This window comes from Onychostoma macrolepis, chromosome 01, assembly GCF_012432095.1.
Source record: "Onychostoma macrolepis isolate SWU-2019 chromosome 01, ASM1243209v1, whole genome shotgun sequence".
In the NCBI taxonomy this organism is placed as follows: Eukaryota; Metazoa; Chordata; class Actinopteri; order Cypriniformes; family Cyprinidae; genus Onychostoma; species Onychostoma macrolepis.
In genome coordinates, this window is record NC_081155.1 from 16,781,584 (window position 1) to 16,800,586 (window position 19,003).

Below are 19,003 nucleotides of genomic sequence, written 5' to 3' on the forward strand. Positions count from 1 at the left end.
TGGCATGGTGTCAAGCCAGGAGATGTTATGTCAGGTCCAAAATTAAACATGAGAGGAAACCCTTGAATGTATGATCAAGTAATTCATAGCTCCTTGAACGGTTGTATTTTAAATGGGTGTACAGTAAATCTTAAGATGAGTTTTCTAATGTCAGATCAATGCTAGAACTGAAAAATGTTTGATACGATAAATCTGGTTGGCTGTCATGTCCAATATCGATCTGTTTGTATTTATAGCGACAGATAAATGGGTCTCTGCTGCATCATGCGTCTCGCTGTAAGTACAAAAGATGCTACCTCTCTCTCCATGTCTCTTCCTCTCTTTCTCCCTCACTCTCTCGGGTGAGATTACTGTTCCCATGGCAACACAGCAGATTGCTTGGAGATTGCTATGGTTGTGGGCACCATGGTAACGCATTTTATATGCTGGTGGGTCTCTCTCTCTCCCTCTCTTTTTCACACACACCCTCACACTTTCATTCTATCTGCTGGCAGTTTGGAGTTGTACGTACCTTCGTGTGTCAGGAATCAGCACAGACTGCCCTAACACACCAATTTGGGAATTGATGGTGTGCGAGTCTGTATGAGACTGTAGGTTAAACGGATCAGATGTGCACGTAGATATTGCAGTAACTACTGCAGTTTGTATGTCATTCTCTAGTAGTGTTAATGTAGCAACAAAGTACTATTGCAGTCCCATAATACTTTGATATTTACCATGCTACCAAATATATCATGATATTTAAATACATGTCCGAAATCTGTTGTAAGTGCTGTTTTAACAAATCACGGGGCATATTTGACGGGTTAGCATGATTCAGTTAGCCCCTGCTGGTGCTTTAGCTACACCATTCAGTGCGCATACAATGTATTTTTTCCATTTACACCTATTCAAAATTAGCTATGATTAAATGGCATTGCAGGGTGATCTGATCTAAGGCAAAAAATAAAGGACCAAATACTGAGCCATGAGGGACTCCAGAATTGAGGGGCAGAGAAATTTTATTTTATTTTTGTTTTTTGCTAACTTTCTATAATCTGTTCAAGTAGCAGATAAACCAGTGAATTTATAAGCTATTCAAAAGTATCTATGTTTTCTGTTGTCTATTTTTGCAAACAAACATATTCTAAATTGCAAGTATTTCAACTGAAGGGCTTAGTGTTGTCATTTTTATGCACCTCCCAAGCACCCATGATCAAGATATCAGATTTCAAGTCACATACTATACTTTTGGAAGCTCCTGTGCCAGATGAGCGGCTACCATTGATATGCTAACAGTTAGCTTTCTCCAGATGTTATAGACCTCCTCCCAGATGTCCATTTTTTGATGTTAGCTTCTGTATGTATAGATGTACAACATTGTTTCACAGTCTTACTCCATTGTATTGTACATGCTCGAGACATACTCACTATTTGTTTGGTCATTCTGCTCTCTAGCTTTCCCTCTGTTTGCATATTTCTCTTTCATTCTCTCTTGTTTAGAGCAGATATTTATTTCTTGTGTGGTGAGTTTTCATGAGGCCAATTGTTGTCATGGTGACAACAGCCCACAGATGGAGGCAAGAGAGCGAGGAGTGCAGCAGAGAGTTTTCACTGGCTCTGACACAAAAGTTGTTGACACACATACATGATACTCACGCTATGATGAAAATCTGCGTGCGTATCAGCACTCAAGGGCACAAACACACACACACACACCTGACTACAGACTGATTTACAGTCACTGTCTAAATTGGGTCAGTTCTTCTACATCATAAATTTTACACCCAGATGGAAGAAAAGGGAAACGACTTGTCTATGTGATTCTGTTTCATGATGTTTTACTGCTGATGCCTTTTATTACTATGGGGAAATTTATGTTCTGTGTTTGACACAGTAGGGTGAATTAATGGCAAAGTGTATCCATCTAAGCACCTTTCCATATTTATCTATAGGGAACACTGGGGCTGGTTGTCATACATAATATTGGTCAGGGTACGTTTATTTTTATTAAAATCAATTTCCGAACATCTTAGAAACACTTTTGAACATTTCCACTGTCATTGTCAAGGAAAACCAGTTACAATTCAACACAGATTTATTATAAAATAACAATTCATGAAATAGCAAAAGTGTAAAAGGTACTGTACAAAAATATTATTTTGGCAAAAACAATAAAATGTATTAACGTACAACATGTACATAATTATGAAGAAAACAATTGTCCTGAAAACACATTTGTTTACATTTGGTTTATAGTTGAATGAAACTATAATTTACTATAAAATATTAATAAGTATATATTTACATAAAAATATAAATATATTTGACTCATCTGAATGTATGTTAGTGTCATTTTTAAAAAAAAAATTTTTTTATTGTTTTTACTTGACCAAACAACTATACTAAAAACTAAAATTTCAGTATCATATTTTGGTCACACTTTAGTTTGAGGACTAATTCTCACTGTTAACTATTACTTTTTCCTCAATAAACTCCTAATTTGCTGCTTATTAATAGTTAATAAGGTAGTTGTTAAATTTAGGTAATGTGTAGGATTAAGGGATCTAGAATATGGTCATGCAGAATAAGGCATTAATATGTGCTTTCTAAGTACTTATAAACAGTCAATATGCTAGTAATATGCATGCTAATAAAAAACTGGTTAATAGTGAGAATTGATCCCTAAACCAAAAATTAAAATTTTAGTTTGGATGAAACACTGGAAGAAACACACAAAAAGCACTGGAGGAAACACACACACACACACACACACACACACACTGCTAGAAAAAGACATTTGTGTAATATATTGATCGTACTATAATGCCATGGGCTCCCATAACATGTATTGTATAATGTTACTGAAGGGTTTTCTTTTTCGTCTTATTATGAACTCATACATACAGTACATATCATGTAAGTGCCAAATGCTGGAACTGTGGCCAAGAATACTAAGAAGTCAAGTGCAAAGTTAGATCTCAAGGGCAACAAGAAGAACAACACAATATAAGAATGCTTAAACATTGTTGATGCAGTTCAGATGTCTAAGTGCTAGATGAGGTCAGGAAGACGAGTCACTAAACTCAGACAGTCCATTAAGTACTGCCCAAATTTGTCTGCGGAGTAGGTTAGTGACATGAAAGAGGTTAATTACAACAGAGGTTAATTACAACTCGACCGAAAGCATTTTGTATGAACTTGAAGGGGTTATTTGACAAAATCTGGTGGGCCAGTGAGGAGGAATCAAATTTACACTCTGATTAGATGGTAATGCAGGGTTATCTGATGTAGATGGAAAAAATTAAAGGACCAAATACTGAGCCATGAGGGACTCCTGGATTGAGAGCCAGTAAATGAGGCTTTTTTGCTAACTTTATATGATCTGTTCAAGTAGGAAATAAACCAGTAAATTAGTTGTCGTTGTCCGCACTTAAATGAACAGTTTGTGGCTGACCATGTCAAAAGCTACCCAAGGCAGTGTAGTCAAGATGCTCTGGTTCTTAAGGTTGCGTGACAAGGATTAATTCCTAAGCGATGGAGGTCAAGCATGCTGTTTTTGGAAAAAACTTGACATTTGGATGAAACTATTCACCATGCAGTGTTTGCTGTCTCATCTATAGCATCCATTACAAGCAAATACAAAGCCAAATTGTTTCAAGATGCAGCAAACTGGTTTATAATGCTACTCTCAAATAAAAAGTTGCTGTTAAAATTTTCTTGGATGACTAACTAAAGGCTAAGATGTCGGTTGTTGGTTCTGATATGTAATATCACTCACCTCTGTAATAAATATTTTTCCCTGGATTATTATATTTTATTGGATTTTTGATTATTGTGTTGTGTTAAGGTGAAATTCATACCAGCTCCTCAAAACTCTCCAACTGGGTGGATTTTAAAGTCATAATAGTGGTTTTGTGACCAGGAGGCTGCCAGATTCACATTTGCCATTGTGAATATAATTTACTATAGCCTCTAGCAACAAGCCTGCTTTCCTGCATTATAAATGTGTGTGGACATATGCGGATAGTGTGCAGAAGCCCATAGACTAGGTACACTGGAAAGCCATGTAAACTGCTGACATTGAGGGATCCTGTAAATTGCTTCGACTTATTCTGAAAATATTTGTGCTATACAGGTCTAATCGAGGAAGGTGCCTTTGTGTTAATAATCACCAAATGTGTTTGGTCTGATATATTCACTCTGTTTTATCTTCAGGTACCTCATGAATGTGACATTTGAAGGGCGCAACCTCTCCTTCAGTGAGGACGGTTTTCAGATGCACCCAAAGTTGGTCATTATACTGTTAAATAAGGAGAGGCAGTATGAAAGGGTGGGTATCTCTACTCATTTCTCTCTTTTGCCTCTTGATTTCTCTTAACTCATGACTGTGCAGTTCCCTGATGTAATTATCAACCTTCATTTACTCTTTATCTCTCTTTATCTTAATTCAAGATTTCAGCCGTCCTCAAATTTAGCCCGCACTAATCCAATCGCAGCCACTTCAACCTCAACACCCTCTCATTATCTCACTCGTTATCCTTCTCTCATCTTCTGCTCTCATCTTGCCCTCTTTGCACTTTCACAGGTCGGTAAATGGGAGAACGGGTCTCTGGCAATGAAGTACCACGTGTGGCCTCGGTTCGAGCTCTACTCGGATGCTGAGGAGCGGGAGGACGACCACCTGTCCATCGTTACGCTGGAGGAGGCTCCATTTGTTATTGTGGAGGATGTTGACCCCCTCAGTGGCACCTGCATGAGGAATACAGTGCCGTGCAGAAAACAGCTCAAACTCCAGTGAGAATCCAATTGGAACTGTACAGATATTCAGGAAAATGTGCTGCAGTTTGGTTCAAAATTCAGATTTGTCGCAGATTTCACATCAGATGTTATAAGTGGTAGACTGAAAAATGTTATAAAACTTGTCTAAATCACAGATGAATACAGCGAGGCCTAAAAAACTGGACAATTAAAATATTTAAACCTGGAAATAAACAGAAGGATGTAGGATTAAAAAAAAAAAAAAATCCAAATCCAAATACTAAGACCTTTAGAAATTGAAGTAAATATTTCACTTGAATTATTATCCTGCTTATATATCTGATTAATCTCTCAGGCATACCACATTGTATATCTGTGAAGATTTGCTTATCCATATCCAAGATGGATAAAGCTACATAGTATAGGTAACATATCTTAAATCTGCTATCTAAAATCAGTCATTGTATAAAATCAATATGAGATCATCAGTCATTAATCTTGACTGCCAAAGTGCAGACTTGTCTCAGGAGAGCACTAAGTACAGATCCTCCATTCAGTTTTCAAATTCAAGGTGCTCTGTCATTGTCAGGACTAGATTATATCATATGGTAAGAAAGTGTGGTGTATACAGTATTGTACTGTTAATGTAAAAAGACTGATTTATTTATGGATTAAATTGGTATCTCATGTTTCTTTTTAATATTGATTAAAAATATCTGTGTTAAATTAGTGTTAAATTCATTTAGCATTCTTGTAATAAATTATTGCTAAAACGCTCATTTATTATGAGAAATGATCCGAGATTAATGTGAATTTTGACAAATTTAAGTCTCCTTGTTCCGATGTAGTCAATGCAATAGTCAGTGCAGTGGTCATTAGTCATTTTGATGTTATGTTGACTCACTGATTGATTTTTTCAGAAGCAGATTTATTCTGAAATGGTATTTTGATTAAGGATTGATGAACAGCTAAGGAGAAATTTGTTAAACGCCATCTTTACTATTTAGAAAAATAACTTCCTGCGCTAACATTAATCTTCTCAACTTTTTCTTCCTGTTTTTCCTACCTCTAGAAATCAGACAGGAGATTCAGGGATCTACATTAAACGCTGTTGCAAGGGCTTCTGTATAGACATCCTCAAAAAGATCGCCAAGTCTGTAAAATTCACCTATGATCTCTACCTGGTGACCAATGGGAAGCATGGCAAAAAGATCAACGGCACATGGAATGGCATGGTTGGAGAGGTTAGTTTCAAAACGCTTTTATTAAGAAACCTCTGTTTCTCATCAAACACATAGAGTTTGGGTTGAATAGGTTGTTTCTGATTCAAGAGCTTGCTGGAACATACACTTTTGTTCTACCATTCCTCTGCATATGATGGATAAGAGGAGCATATTCATCTGTAGGGTACAACGGGGCTAAAGGCCAGGGATGTGCAGAGAGTTCCTCAGGGGCAGGGGCTCAAATGTAAAAAGGGGGTGATAGGTCAAAAGATTGGATACATTACTATTTTATATTTTTGCAAGAAGTCACTTATAGTCATCAAGCCTGCATTTATTTGATGAAAATCTTTAATATACTTTATTAATTTACTTTATTTACTTAATGCTTTTTATGCAATGTTGATTTATTAGCATTTATGTTGAAAACCTGTGATACTTTTTTCAGGATTCTTCAATGAATAAAAAGTTAAATAAGAACAGCATTTATTTAAAATATAACTTTTGTAACAATATACACTACCGTTCAAAAGCTTGAGGTCAGTATTTATTTATTTTTTTAAAGAAATTAGCTTTTATTCAGCAAGGATTTGTTGTTGATTGATATTGTTAGAAAACATCTCTATTTTGAATAAATGCTGTTCTTTTAAACTTTATATTTATCAATGAACCCCAAAAAAGTATCACAGGTTCCAATAAAAAAATTAAAAAATTAAGCAGCACAACTGTTTTCAACATTGATAATAAATCAGCATATTAGAATGATTTCTGAAGGACCATGCGTTGAAGAAAGGAGTAATGATGCTGAAAATTCAGCTTTGAATCACAGAAATAAATTATATTTTATTAAAATAGTATAAATGAATATTAAAATAGAAAAAACTTTCTTTTAAATTGTAATAATATTTCACAATATTAGGCTACAGTTTTTTCTGTATGTTTGATCAAATAAATGCAGGCTTGATGAGCATAAGACACTCATAATGCTGCATAATTATCAAAAATGGTAATATAATAAAGTCCTTTCACGTCACCATCTCGCCAGCCTACACTTCACATAATAGGCCTGTAGGTGGCACTTGGGCTTAAATAACTATGAGCGTTTCATCAAATAGTAAACGGTGTATATCATACATAAATATAAGTGAATTGAATAACCTACTGATTACCATTATTGCGACTTTTGGCGCTGCACGGTTTTGTGCAGTGCTTTTGTAGTCATTTAGCATACATTTTCCCAGCGATGTAATTTGATTTATAAAATGAGACAAACCGCAGATCCAGATCGCTCCACAAATAAGCTTGTCTGTCCCATGTCACATATTGTCCAATTAAATTTGAACTTCTTGTGCCAGATCATGATTGGTTGGTGTATTATAGCTACATGACCAGGCATTGATGAATTATGTAATATTATAAAATATATAATATATGGATTTTTAATTAAATCGACACACTAGCTTTTATTATTGATGAAAGATGTTTAAAATATTGTTTGGTTTATTTTTTCCTTCAGTCGACCCACTCACTGAAAGAACCATATATGGCTCGAGAGCCTCAGTTTCCGAACAGACTGCTGAATATCAGTCAGTCGAGCAAAACACACGAATACTTTCCAAAACATTCGCTTTTCAAGATGCACGTGTAAATTTGTCTGATCCTTGACACGATCGTGCGCAGCAGCGCAAAGTTTATCCTGTGCTTACTTGATCTAATATTTTATGTTTTTTTCAACTGTTGTAGATTTAAGTAGCAAATGAGAATCGCTAAAATTATTGCATATATTTTGAGATAAAGGTCTTCTTTATGATTTTCAGTTTTGTTTAAGTTAATTAAAGCAACAGTTTTTAAATAACGAAAGAATATGTAAAAGTATGGTATTTGGGGTAAAAACGCCTCTGCTGTTGGGGCTAAAAGGCACAGTAATTAACATGATTATTAATAGATCGCTGATTTTTCCATTTATTGACAGACATGGTTAGATTCAGATGGTAAATATCATATAATATGTTGGGTGTCCATATTAGAGATAATCACCATGTTTAGAATTAAACCATCATATTTAAAAACATGATATTAATCATATCATATAATATCATTTGTTGTTACTACTGTAAATATATATTCAATTATTATTGGATCTCCTCCAATACTTTCAGAATCTTTACTTATTAAAATAATTTTGTTTCTGTATTTTAAAATATATTTTTTATATGAACATATTTTAAATGACAATATATTTATTGAACAAAAATTTGTTCTTTTAGGCCGCATTTACACTGCATGGTTCAAGTGACCCAATTCCGATTTTTTCCTCCCATGTGGCACAGATCGGATATGGCCCACGACCGTGTAAGCAGGAAAAAAATCGCATGGATTCCGATATGCTCCGATCGGTTTCAGGCCTCATTCATATGTGGAAATAAATCAGATATGAATCAGATACGTGCATTTGCGCCTGCCGTGTAAGCGGTCAGATCGGATATTCCCCTGTAAATGCGACCCCTACGTCATTGAAAAGTGAGTTTTTTAAAACATTTCAGGGTACAGACATACCTGTAACAAATGAAACATCTCTAGTTGAGTAGCAGAGTATTCATTTCGTTTGTTTGTGTTAAATAAAAGGTGATCTGACGCTGAATGTATTGCTTTTGAAATCATGCAGAGTGCTCGTTGCTGCTGTTGTCAGTGCTCAGACGAGCGCTTCAGTCCCGTTCGTTCCATTGAAACCACAAAATAAATGCACACAAACATGTCCCTGCCTTTGATATACAATCACTGATGAACGCATTTGGTTTTAATTACTAAAAAACACAGTCGATGTGACATGTTTAACATTATCTACCACCTGAGTATTATTCCACTCGCAAGCTTTCAGCGGAGCTGCGTACATCACTGTCCTGAAGAATTTGTTCTATATAATTATTTTGATGTATAGATGTAACTATTGCATTAAAAACGTTTCTATATGAATTCCATGTCAATAAACTAAACTCAATGTACTATTCAAATTGATTTGTGATGTCATATGCTATTTTTGGCTTGTTTCACCAAGTGCAGTGTAAAATGCACACATCGGATACGGGCCACTTTTAAAAGAAATGTAAGCACGTCGTCCAAAAAATCGGATATAGTCACAAAATCGGAATTGGTCATAAAGACTTGCAGTGTAAATGCAGCCTTATTTTTCAAAATAAGCAGAAAATAGTATAAACTTTGCTTAAGTGATTGTTTTGAACAAGTATCAATTTCGACATTATTTAATAAAACATTATTTTAGCTGAATTATTTGTATCAATACCGTGTGCCTTTTACCCCAAGCTGGTGGGCCTTTTACCCCGTGTGTGGGGTAAAAGGCCCCCCTTGCCACCTCATACATTTAGAAGATTTTTAAACAAAATAAACAACTTGAATGATTTATTTTCACACAAAATCTGTTGCTCCATTAATGTTCAATACATGTGAAGTGTAGGTGCGGTGAAAAACTAATTTTTTCTTAAGGTGGGCCTTTAGCCCTGTTGTACCCTATACTTTGTTTTTTTCACACTGTAGGTATACTTCTACTACACCGTGCATTAGGACAATATAGACACACATCCTATTCCAGGGAGATTCATAACATTTTATGTTGATTGGAAATTCTTAATTATTGCCCTGATGGTGGAAATGGGAATTTTCACTGCTCTAGCTCTTTTCTTAAAGCCACTTCACTAATTTGTGAAGCTCAATTACCTTTTGCTGCACATCAGAAATATATTCTTTGGTTTTTCTCATTGTGATGGATGATTAATTTGGAATTTGGCCTTTCTTTTCCCTCCTATTTATATTCCTGTGAAACAGGAAGCCATGGCTGGATAATTTTATGTTCATAATCACCCTGGTGTGCTCAACATTGTAAACATGAATGGGAATATATTTCAAAGGTATTTTACTGATAAGAATGTTTAGGGGTACTAATAATTGTGTCCAACGTGTATTTGAGAAAAACATTTATTTCACAATGAAAATCCCCCAATTTTCAATTGTTTTAGTTCAATGAAAGGTTAGATTATATAAAAGTTAAATTATATATATATCAATGACTAATAAATGTTGTTATTAAAAGGGGGACATTGGATCAGTGAATGTTTGCGACCCAGACTCAAACTCACATTGCATGAATGCCTTTGGCTCCAGTGTTATTTTAGTATCACTGATATACCACTATATTTTGAATTAAATTTTTCTTTTTTTTTAAATGTCTATATAGATTTATTAACTGTGTTTTTTTAAAAGTTCATTTAATTACATTTTTTCAAGTTATTTTAGGTTTTCTTTTGTTTAAGTTAATGTTTATTTTATTTCAAGTAAGGAATTGTATTTTTAATGGTTTTAGTTAACCATAATAACCACTAAGACAAAGTTCTGGAGCGTCTATGGGTTTCTGATTATATATAATTTCCAAAAAATGAAAATCTGAAAAATATCTCTCATGACAAGAACAGATGAAAGAGAGAGAAAATGTGAGCAAGTGAGTTTGCACAAGCCCAAGGGAAAATACAGCTGGTGCATTAATTCAGATGAGAAATAATATGAGTTACCGGATCATATGTAAATCCACAGTTGGAATGAATGTTATGCAGTTCCCTTTTGGTCCTAGAATACTCTGAGAAATGCACCACATTTGGAGCCGCAGACTCTTCGTAGCTTGCTTTATGTTTACTTAATGTCTTTACGAGATCTGATGCTCCAAGACATGCTCATGTTCAGTGATAGATGCTATAACACAACACACACTCAAGCAAATATGCAAAATATACTCTCATATTTTGAAAAAATGGAGAAAGAAAATAGGAAATATAGAATAGCACTACTCAACATGCAGCCCGCAGGGCATTGTCGCGGCCTGCATGTTTTTTGAGATTCTGCTATATACCATGGTAAATGCACAGTGCAATTTAAAAAATCCAACACCAAGCAGAAATCTATAGTCCACTCTGCAAACTGTGCCTCAGATGAGCGCTTACAGTACAGCTTCATTGATTATAATGGGAGCGATTTAGTTTGATACGTGGTTGTGTAAGTGTATAACACTCAGTAGCCTTATTAATATAACATAAGCACTATAAAAAAAATTAGAAGTGTGGCCCTTGAGGCTAAAGAAATCCGGTTTTGTGGCCCCTTAGCCCTGATGTAGACAAAGCCTTCCTGTAGCTTACATTCACCTTATTAACTCTGTTTTGTCCCATTTTCCTATATCAATGGAGGCCCCTTATGGCTCGTTTCCACCGAGCGGTACGGTATAATACAGTTCAGTACAGTACGATTCGGTACGGGTAACCCTGATCAGGCTTGCGTTTCCACTGCCAATAGTACCCTTACTTGGTAGGCGTGGTGTATGCCGGAAAGTAGCGATCGACGATAAAGCGTGACAATAAGCACAACTCTGCCTCTTTTGTTAAATGTCAGTTTTAATGAACAATAATAGCCATTATAAAAGTATAAGTACAAAGTATAAGAGGCTTATCTAAGAGGAAATAAAGACAAAAGCAAACAATTCAGTCAAACGTATGCTATAGGTCAGCGCTGTTCTATGGTAAAGTTCAAAATAAATATATAAAGTTAAACATAACTTTGTGCTCAGCCAAAACGATATGACCAGGAACAAATAATAGATTCATGAGACCATGAATGCCTGTTAAATATAGCCTACCCAAAACGAATTGTATCTCATGTTTAATCACTACAGAGACATCAGAGCCAGCGGCAAATGTCGGATGGACTAGCCGAGCTAAGGCTGCTCTATGCGGATACGTGAGCACTGAGCGCCCGGTGATTGCCTGGAGCTCCGAAATCGGCATAGCTAATTTTCAAATAGGCGCTATCTTTATAAATAAACCGCAGATTTGAGTTTTAAACAATTACATTCTCGCCTGAAAAACTCTTAAAACTACATTTCATGACACAATGCCAGTATATTTAGAAAATTACACGGGTTTTTGGGCAATGACGTTTCACAAGTTCACAAGAACAGACAAGAACGCATATTGAGAAACGGCTATTGTCTGTGTGAAAATATAAAATTGTGTTTGCGCACTCTGATGTAAATAAGCCCAACACTCACGGACAGTAGAGCGGAACGAGTGAAGGAGAAACTTTATCCCCTTGTATCACACAAAAGTGACGATTCTAGTCAACAACTCAACGTTCTGCAGTGAGTTTAGCTCCACCCTTTTGGTACACTTTGCTGTGCTAGGTACCCCAACAGAAGGGTACCAAAAAAGTGGTACGGTACGGTTCGCTATTTTGGTACCATTCACAACTTCTGACAGTGGAAACGGAAATAATTGCGTACAGTACCGTACAGTACCGAACCGTACCGCTCAGTGGAAACAAGCCATTATATGTAAGTCTAAATATACCTGGACAAGTGATGGGTTTGGGGAAGTAGTGATTAGGGAAAGCTACTATTATAAGCTACTGCAACCCACTGTAGGAAGTAACCCGATTTCTGCCTTCCTTGGTCTCACAGTCTTGTTTTTTTCTTGATGGTTTTCTCATTCACTAGTTCCCGTTTATCCGTCTTTCACCTTTTGCTTCTCACACTGTTGCTTTTTTCCACTTCTGTTGCGGCAGGCCTAGACTAGTCCAGGTTTGGTATAACCGCCCCTTTTCCTCATGTCTAGGTGGTGTTGAAGAATGCCCACATGGCAGTGGGGTCCCTGACCATTAATGAAGAGAGGTCAGAAGTCATTGACTTCTCTGTGCCCTTCATAGAGACTGGGATTAGTGTCATGGTCTCTCGTAGCAATGGCACAGTGTCGCCTTCTGCCTTTTTAGGTAAGTGCTATATACACACTGTAATGGCATTCAAGATATAATTCCATATTCAAGTGCACTCTTCATTAGTAATTTCTTTTCCCTTCTTTTTTTGCTCTCAGAGCCCTTCAGCGCTGATGTCTGGGTAATGATGTTCGTTATGCTGTTGATAGTTTCAGCCGTGGCTGTTTTCGTTTTTGAGTACTTCAGTCCTGTCGGCTATAATCGCTGCTTGGCAGATGGACGAGGTGTGCTCACACGCTTTTATAAACACACACACACACACACACACACACATATATATATATATATATATATATATAGACCTTATACATAACACCAGTATACATTTGGTATATATAGTTTAATGTCTTCACTTTTTAACCATCTAAAAATTTATATAATGACATTCACTACATTTCATTACAATATCATATTTTTATTTAATATAATATAATATACTTTTGTTCATAATTATGCTTTAACTTAAGTAATGGTGTTTTATGTTTTTCCATTTAAATATATATATATATATAGTATATTTTATATATATGCAATGTATAAAAAAATTTAAAATAACCTCGTCTTTTAGTTTTGGACATTATATCCATCTTTCCATGTTGTATTGGCTGATATCATGCTTAGCAATGTACTGCTCTCTGAATATTATTGATCAAAACTGAATAGTTAATTCATGGCTATTTATTATGGATTTTCTTCCTCTGCCCTTTTACTCCTCTCTGATTCCTATTAAATTATAAGGTAATAACTCTCGATTTCAATTTCTCTACCTCTTTACACACCTCAGAGCCTGGCGGTCCCTCCTTCACCATCGGAAAAGCTATTTGGCTACTTTGGGGTTTGGTCTTCAATAACTCTGTGCCCGTGCAGAACCCCAAAGGCACTACTAGCAAGATCATGGTCTCGGTCTGGGCCTTCTTCGCTGTGATTTTCCTGGCCAGCTACACTGCCAACCTGGCCGCATTTATGATTCAAGAGGAATATGTGGACCAGGTGACGGGCCTGAGTGATAAAAAGGTAAAAGGGTTTATTGGTCAAATTCAGCAGCATGTGAAAAAGTGTAGCACGGGCATCTGAAAGCTGTTATTAAAATTATAGTTCTCATTTATCTCATTTATCCTACTGTCAAAAAATTGGATCTATTCCACCTCTAGGACATAAAAAGCAGTTTTTTTCCTCAAAGACTGCCTTGAACTGAACGTGACTTGACTTGATACACCAAACTCTGCTTTATTCTTGATGTTAAACAGCTAAGGTTAATTCGCACAGACTAGCCAATATTTAAGGTGCACTGTGTAATTTTTTTGATGTTATAAAATGTTCTTCTGTCTCAGTTTAATGTGCAAAGACAGCTATAAGTAAGCCGTTTGTGGGTTTCCGAGGCTCTGGTGCTTTAAAAATGTTTCTTTGTTTGTTTAAGCAATCTGACACGTCAGCTTCTGGTTTAGCCAATGACATGAGTTTGAGGCGGGATTTGTTAGTGAAACCTGTGTGGAAATGATGATTTTAAAAGGAATTTATAGAAAAAAAACGTCCCACTTCATGGTCTGAACAGCGAATCATTTTTCTTCATCAGCGAATTCATGCACGCTTATATGGCACAGTGTTGCATGTGACATACTAATACTACTGTTTATTATCCTCAAACGACTGATGACATATTTGGGCAACCACATGCTGACTGGTTTTGTGGTAATTTGTTGTTGTTTTTTTCCATGTCATCTTTGCGTGTAAAAAAATTGGGCTAATGTGAATTAGCCAACCGTTATGAAACAAGATTTGAGAGGGTGCTGTAACTTCTTTAATAATTGATGTAGTGAGATTTTGTTTTTTACTCTTAAGTCATGCTTTACTTTTTATGTCTAGTGAAGCTTTGAGTGTCTAGAGAAAATAGAGTCTGTGTGTTTACACTGGAAATAGTTCTATTATGAATGGTGGAAAAAAAAAAGATCTGTTGTATCTTTAAAGGTTTTTTGAAATGACACCTCTCCTCACACTTTGTCCCTTGAGTGTTCACTGACAATGTGGACACTGCTGAGTTATATATATATATTTCTCTTCTCGCTTTTTCTCTCTTATCTAGTTTCAACATCCGAATGACTTCTCCCCTCCATTCCGCTTCGGTACTGTGCCCAATGGCAGCACAGAGAGAAATATAAGGAACAACTACAAAGAGATGCACGCCTATATGACCAGCTTCCACCAGAAGAACGTAAACGAGGCCCTCCACAGCCTCAAGTCCGGGTGAGAGCGAAAAAAGAGAGAGATGGTATCTGCATGAAAAGAATATAAAGGGTGGGAAGACAGGGAGATGAAAAGCTTGTAGGACAGCAGTAAGTACAGTGGGTGAGTGAGTGGGTGGATGAACTCTGGATTGATAATAGCATCAAAATGAGGCATCCTGGAGGGACTTTGTTTGGAGATGCTGATTGGTAATAGACTGATTCAACATGAGACTGGCTTCCTTTATTTTATCAGTACTAATAGTTGACATTTTAAAGGGGCACTCAGTGCATTTTTATGTTGTGCTGGCCGATATGACAGTCATGTTGAACTAACAAAAAATTTTACCAGGATAAAGTTAATAGTTTTTACCTGGTCATGTGATTTCAACAGGGCAGTTCATTAGATGCAACCCACTTTATGTAAAAGCTACATAAAACAATTTATTAGGATTCTTCATACCATGTGAGCGCACATCATTTTAAACAGTTTTTTAAAAGTGCTATTCATTTTTTATATTTAACACTTAACACTCATAAACACTGAGTTCTTCATTATTAACACTTTACAATAAGGTTCCATTTGTTTACATTAGTTAACATAAACTAACAATGAAAAATAATTCTGAAGCATCTTAGTTGCTGTCAATTTCAACATTCACTAATACATTATTAAAATCAAAAGTTGTAGCTATCTGTTTATATTATATAATGGACCTTTATTTAATTAAGCTAACGTGAATAAACAGTGAAAGGTTGTATTTTTATAACATTAAAAAAGATTAATGAATACTATAACAAATGTATTGCGTATGTAATGCTTTAACATTAACTAATGAGACCTTATAGTAAAGTGTTATGGAGTTTTTTAACAACAGACATATCTTGTAGCAAGTCACCTTTTTCAACTTTTTTAAGTAACTTTTTGACTTCTCAAAAAATGAATTTTTAAAAGTACAAATTTCATGTACTCATGAGCTCATTAAATTAGATACAAGAAATAGCCAAATGTTATTTAAATTAGCATTACACACTCTGTCAGTAACCTGAAGTTACACCTCAAATCCAACACACGATGCCCAAGAAATGTTTTTGTTGGTTTGTTTGTTTCTCCAGCTACTGTGTAGCTTATTTGTTGCTGACCAGGAAAGAGAGAAACCTTAAAACAAATGTGATTGGCACAGGTTAACTAAACCTAAAACCATTAGAAATGTTATTACTTGAAATAAAATAAAGATTAAGCAAAAAAAAATAATAATAATAATAATAATTTTAAGTAGAAAGACTGAAATAACTAAAACTAAATAAACTAAAACTTAATAAAAACTATGTAGACAAAAAAAAAAAAAAACGAATTAAGTGACAAACTAAATTACTAAAAGTTTAAATTTTAAATGAAACAATAAATATAAAAATAAAACAATGCAATTCTGATTATTAACAAATACTATATTAGCATATCAATGATACTAAAATAACAATGGTTTGCCAAAGTTTAATGTTTGACAAGGCCTCACCAGCATTCTAACATATTACTCCTCTCCCTCCACCGTGTAGTAAATTGGATGCATTCATCTACGATGCAGCGGTCTTGAACTACATGGCCGGACGTGATGAGGGATGTAAACTGGTGACCATCGGCAGTGGTTATATCTTTGCTACTACAGGGTATGGCATTGCCATTCAGAAAGACTCAGGCTGGAAGAGGGCAGTGGACCTTGCCATTCTGCAGCTCTTTGGAGATGGTAAAGACAAATTTTTTGCTAATTATTATTTCATTGGATGATTGCATAATCTGCATGAATTAGTTAAAGATATTTAGGGGAAATTCACTAAGAATGAATCAGCATCGCTGCGTTCTTTTAGTATCTGATTCACTAAAAAATTCTGTGATTGCACGCTGCAAAGCTATAAAAGATAGCAGACAGCTCCTGGTTAAAATGGTTTGTGGGTGGTTAGTGAATAAGGCAGGTTTTTGCGATGAAATGCTGTTCACAAAAGTGGCGCGAATGAATTCACAGCTTGAGATGTTTACTTCATTCACTTCTTCTTTAAATGATTCTCAATGTGCCCTCAAGGCAAACAGTTTTGAAGAATACCTGGCAAGAGATGACAAGTGCCTACACTGTCTGTTAGAAAGCCAACAACTATGCCGCACAAAATGGTATTAGATGTGTGAAAATATGGCACCCTGTTTTTCAAAGCTTCCTTTGTGTGAAATTCACATTCTGTTAAAGCATAATATGCTAATATTGAATTAATGCACTCATCAAATCAAGGATTCATCTCATAATATGCTCTGTAATATGAATTACTATAGTTTACACCGCTTGCACAGGTGATGCAAAGCTAAATGTGTCTTAAAGGTGCAATAGGTGATTGTCTTCAGAATTTTTTTTTGTTATTCTGGTTGAAAGTCTCTTCACATCCCGATAGCAATCATTAAGTTAAGTGGTCTAAATGTATTTATCTGTATTTATATATTCTGTGGAAGGTGTAGGACCAAGAAATGTTCATCCAATCAAAACGCTCGGTCTGAGCGTTTTAATTGTCTTTCTTACCTGCCTGTCAACGTATGTATTTGCATACCTCTGCGCACCCTGTTCGCACAGACAGGATACGTCATCAGCGTGTTCACGTACAGACAGAGTGAGAATGGCAGACAAACATCAACAACCCGATCTTCCTTCCTGGTATTGTAGTGCTTTTACTAACTGTACTATAAAGTTTTCTCACTGGTGAATGACACATGAGGCCCTTTCGCACCGCAGGAACCTTTTCATAGTACCGGAACTAATTGTGGAACTACCCACTTTTTGGCGTGTTCGCACCGCGGGAACTAGGAACTGTTTTAGTTCCCGGAACTCGTTTGGAGGAACTAAATTAGCTCCTACTTCAGAGTAGGGTCTAAAACAGTTCCATAGGAACTATCGTGACGTACGTGTACGCTGATTGGCTAAACGCATACGAAAATGCCCTCACCCGCCATGATTTAAAACGGCGTGTAAACACATACTGTGTAAACATCGCATCAACTTATATTTTGCAAGAATGGAGAACAGCGATAGATGGATGGACGGACGGACGCTTAAGTGCAGGCACTTTTGAACATTTTGAACTCCTTTCCGATCTTTCAATCGCTTGACGTATAAGTTACGTCGACATTCCATGTCCATTATTGTGAACCCCGCGAGACACATCCTCCTGTTGTTAACGTTGTTCTTCTTTGTTTTCGTTGTTGAACGCCACGCACAAATGACGTCGCTGTTGACCGGCTTACGTCACTTCTTAGTACCCACTGTCGGTGCGAATGTGACCCTTTAAATGGTACTGGGAAATAGTTCGCGCAAAATCGTCCCAGTACTTCAGTACTGTACTTTTAGTTCTGGAACTAAAGCGGTGCGAAAGGGGCTATGATGTAGCCCAGCAGTTCAATTCCAGTCCTCGCACCCCCCGTCTCTGCATATTTTGCATGTCTTGCTTAGTTAACACACCTGATTCAGATAACCAGCTCGTTAGAAGAGAGCTACGTGCATGAACTATGTTCCGATTGACATGTTCCCTACACAGTGTTCTTTGCTCCCTACTCCCTGTGCAGGGGAAATCTGTTGAAGTTTAGCGAGGACTGGAATTGGGAACTGCTGATGTAGTAATGAGTTCAGGGGGTGTGGCTTTGGACGGCGATTGCAGGGAGGGTGGGACATTCGCTTTCAGTGCTATCAGGCTAAAGTTAGCATTTTCCAAGATCTCCTACTGCACCTTTAAGTTTTCTTTCATATTAGTCTATTTGCACAATTTACATGAATTTGCGTTTATGATTTTTATATGCAGTACATCATATAGCTGCATTAAATATGGAGGGAAAATGGGGAAAGATGCAATGTACAAATGAAAGTTGTTGATAGGAATATGAGATTTGCCAATATGAAACAAATTACTGTAGCAATTATATTTATAGAAAAATAATACTTTTATTCTGTGATCAATTATGCATTAAATCGA

At 36.2% G+C, this 19,003-nt stretch overlaps 1 protein-coding gene across 1 annotated transcript in view; it reads left to right on the forward strand.

Annotated features, from left to right (window-relative positions):
* Nucleotides 1-19,003, forward strand: part of grin2bb (glutamate receptor, ionotropic, N-methyl D-aspartate 2B, genome duplicate b) — a 125,643-nt gene that overhangs the window by 95,006 nt on the left and 11,634 nt on the right. The window contains 8 exon segments of the mRNA XM_058777380.1: nucleotides 4,198-4,312; nucleotides 4,568-4,776; nucleotides 5,813-5,984; nucleotides 12,626-12,779; nucleotides 12,881-13,006; nucleotides 13,567-13,796; nucleotides 14,863-15,023; nucleotides 16,559-16,746. Coding sequence (XP_058633363.1) covers nucleotides 4,198-4,312; nucleotides 4,568-4,776; nucleotides 5,813-5,984; nucleotides 12,626-12,779; nucleotides 12,881-13,006; nucleotides 13,567-13,796; nucleotides 14,863-15,023; nucleotides 16,559-16,746 — 1,355 coding nt within the window.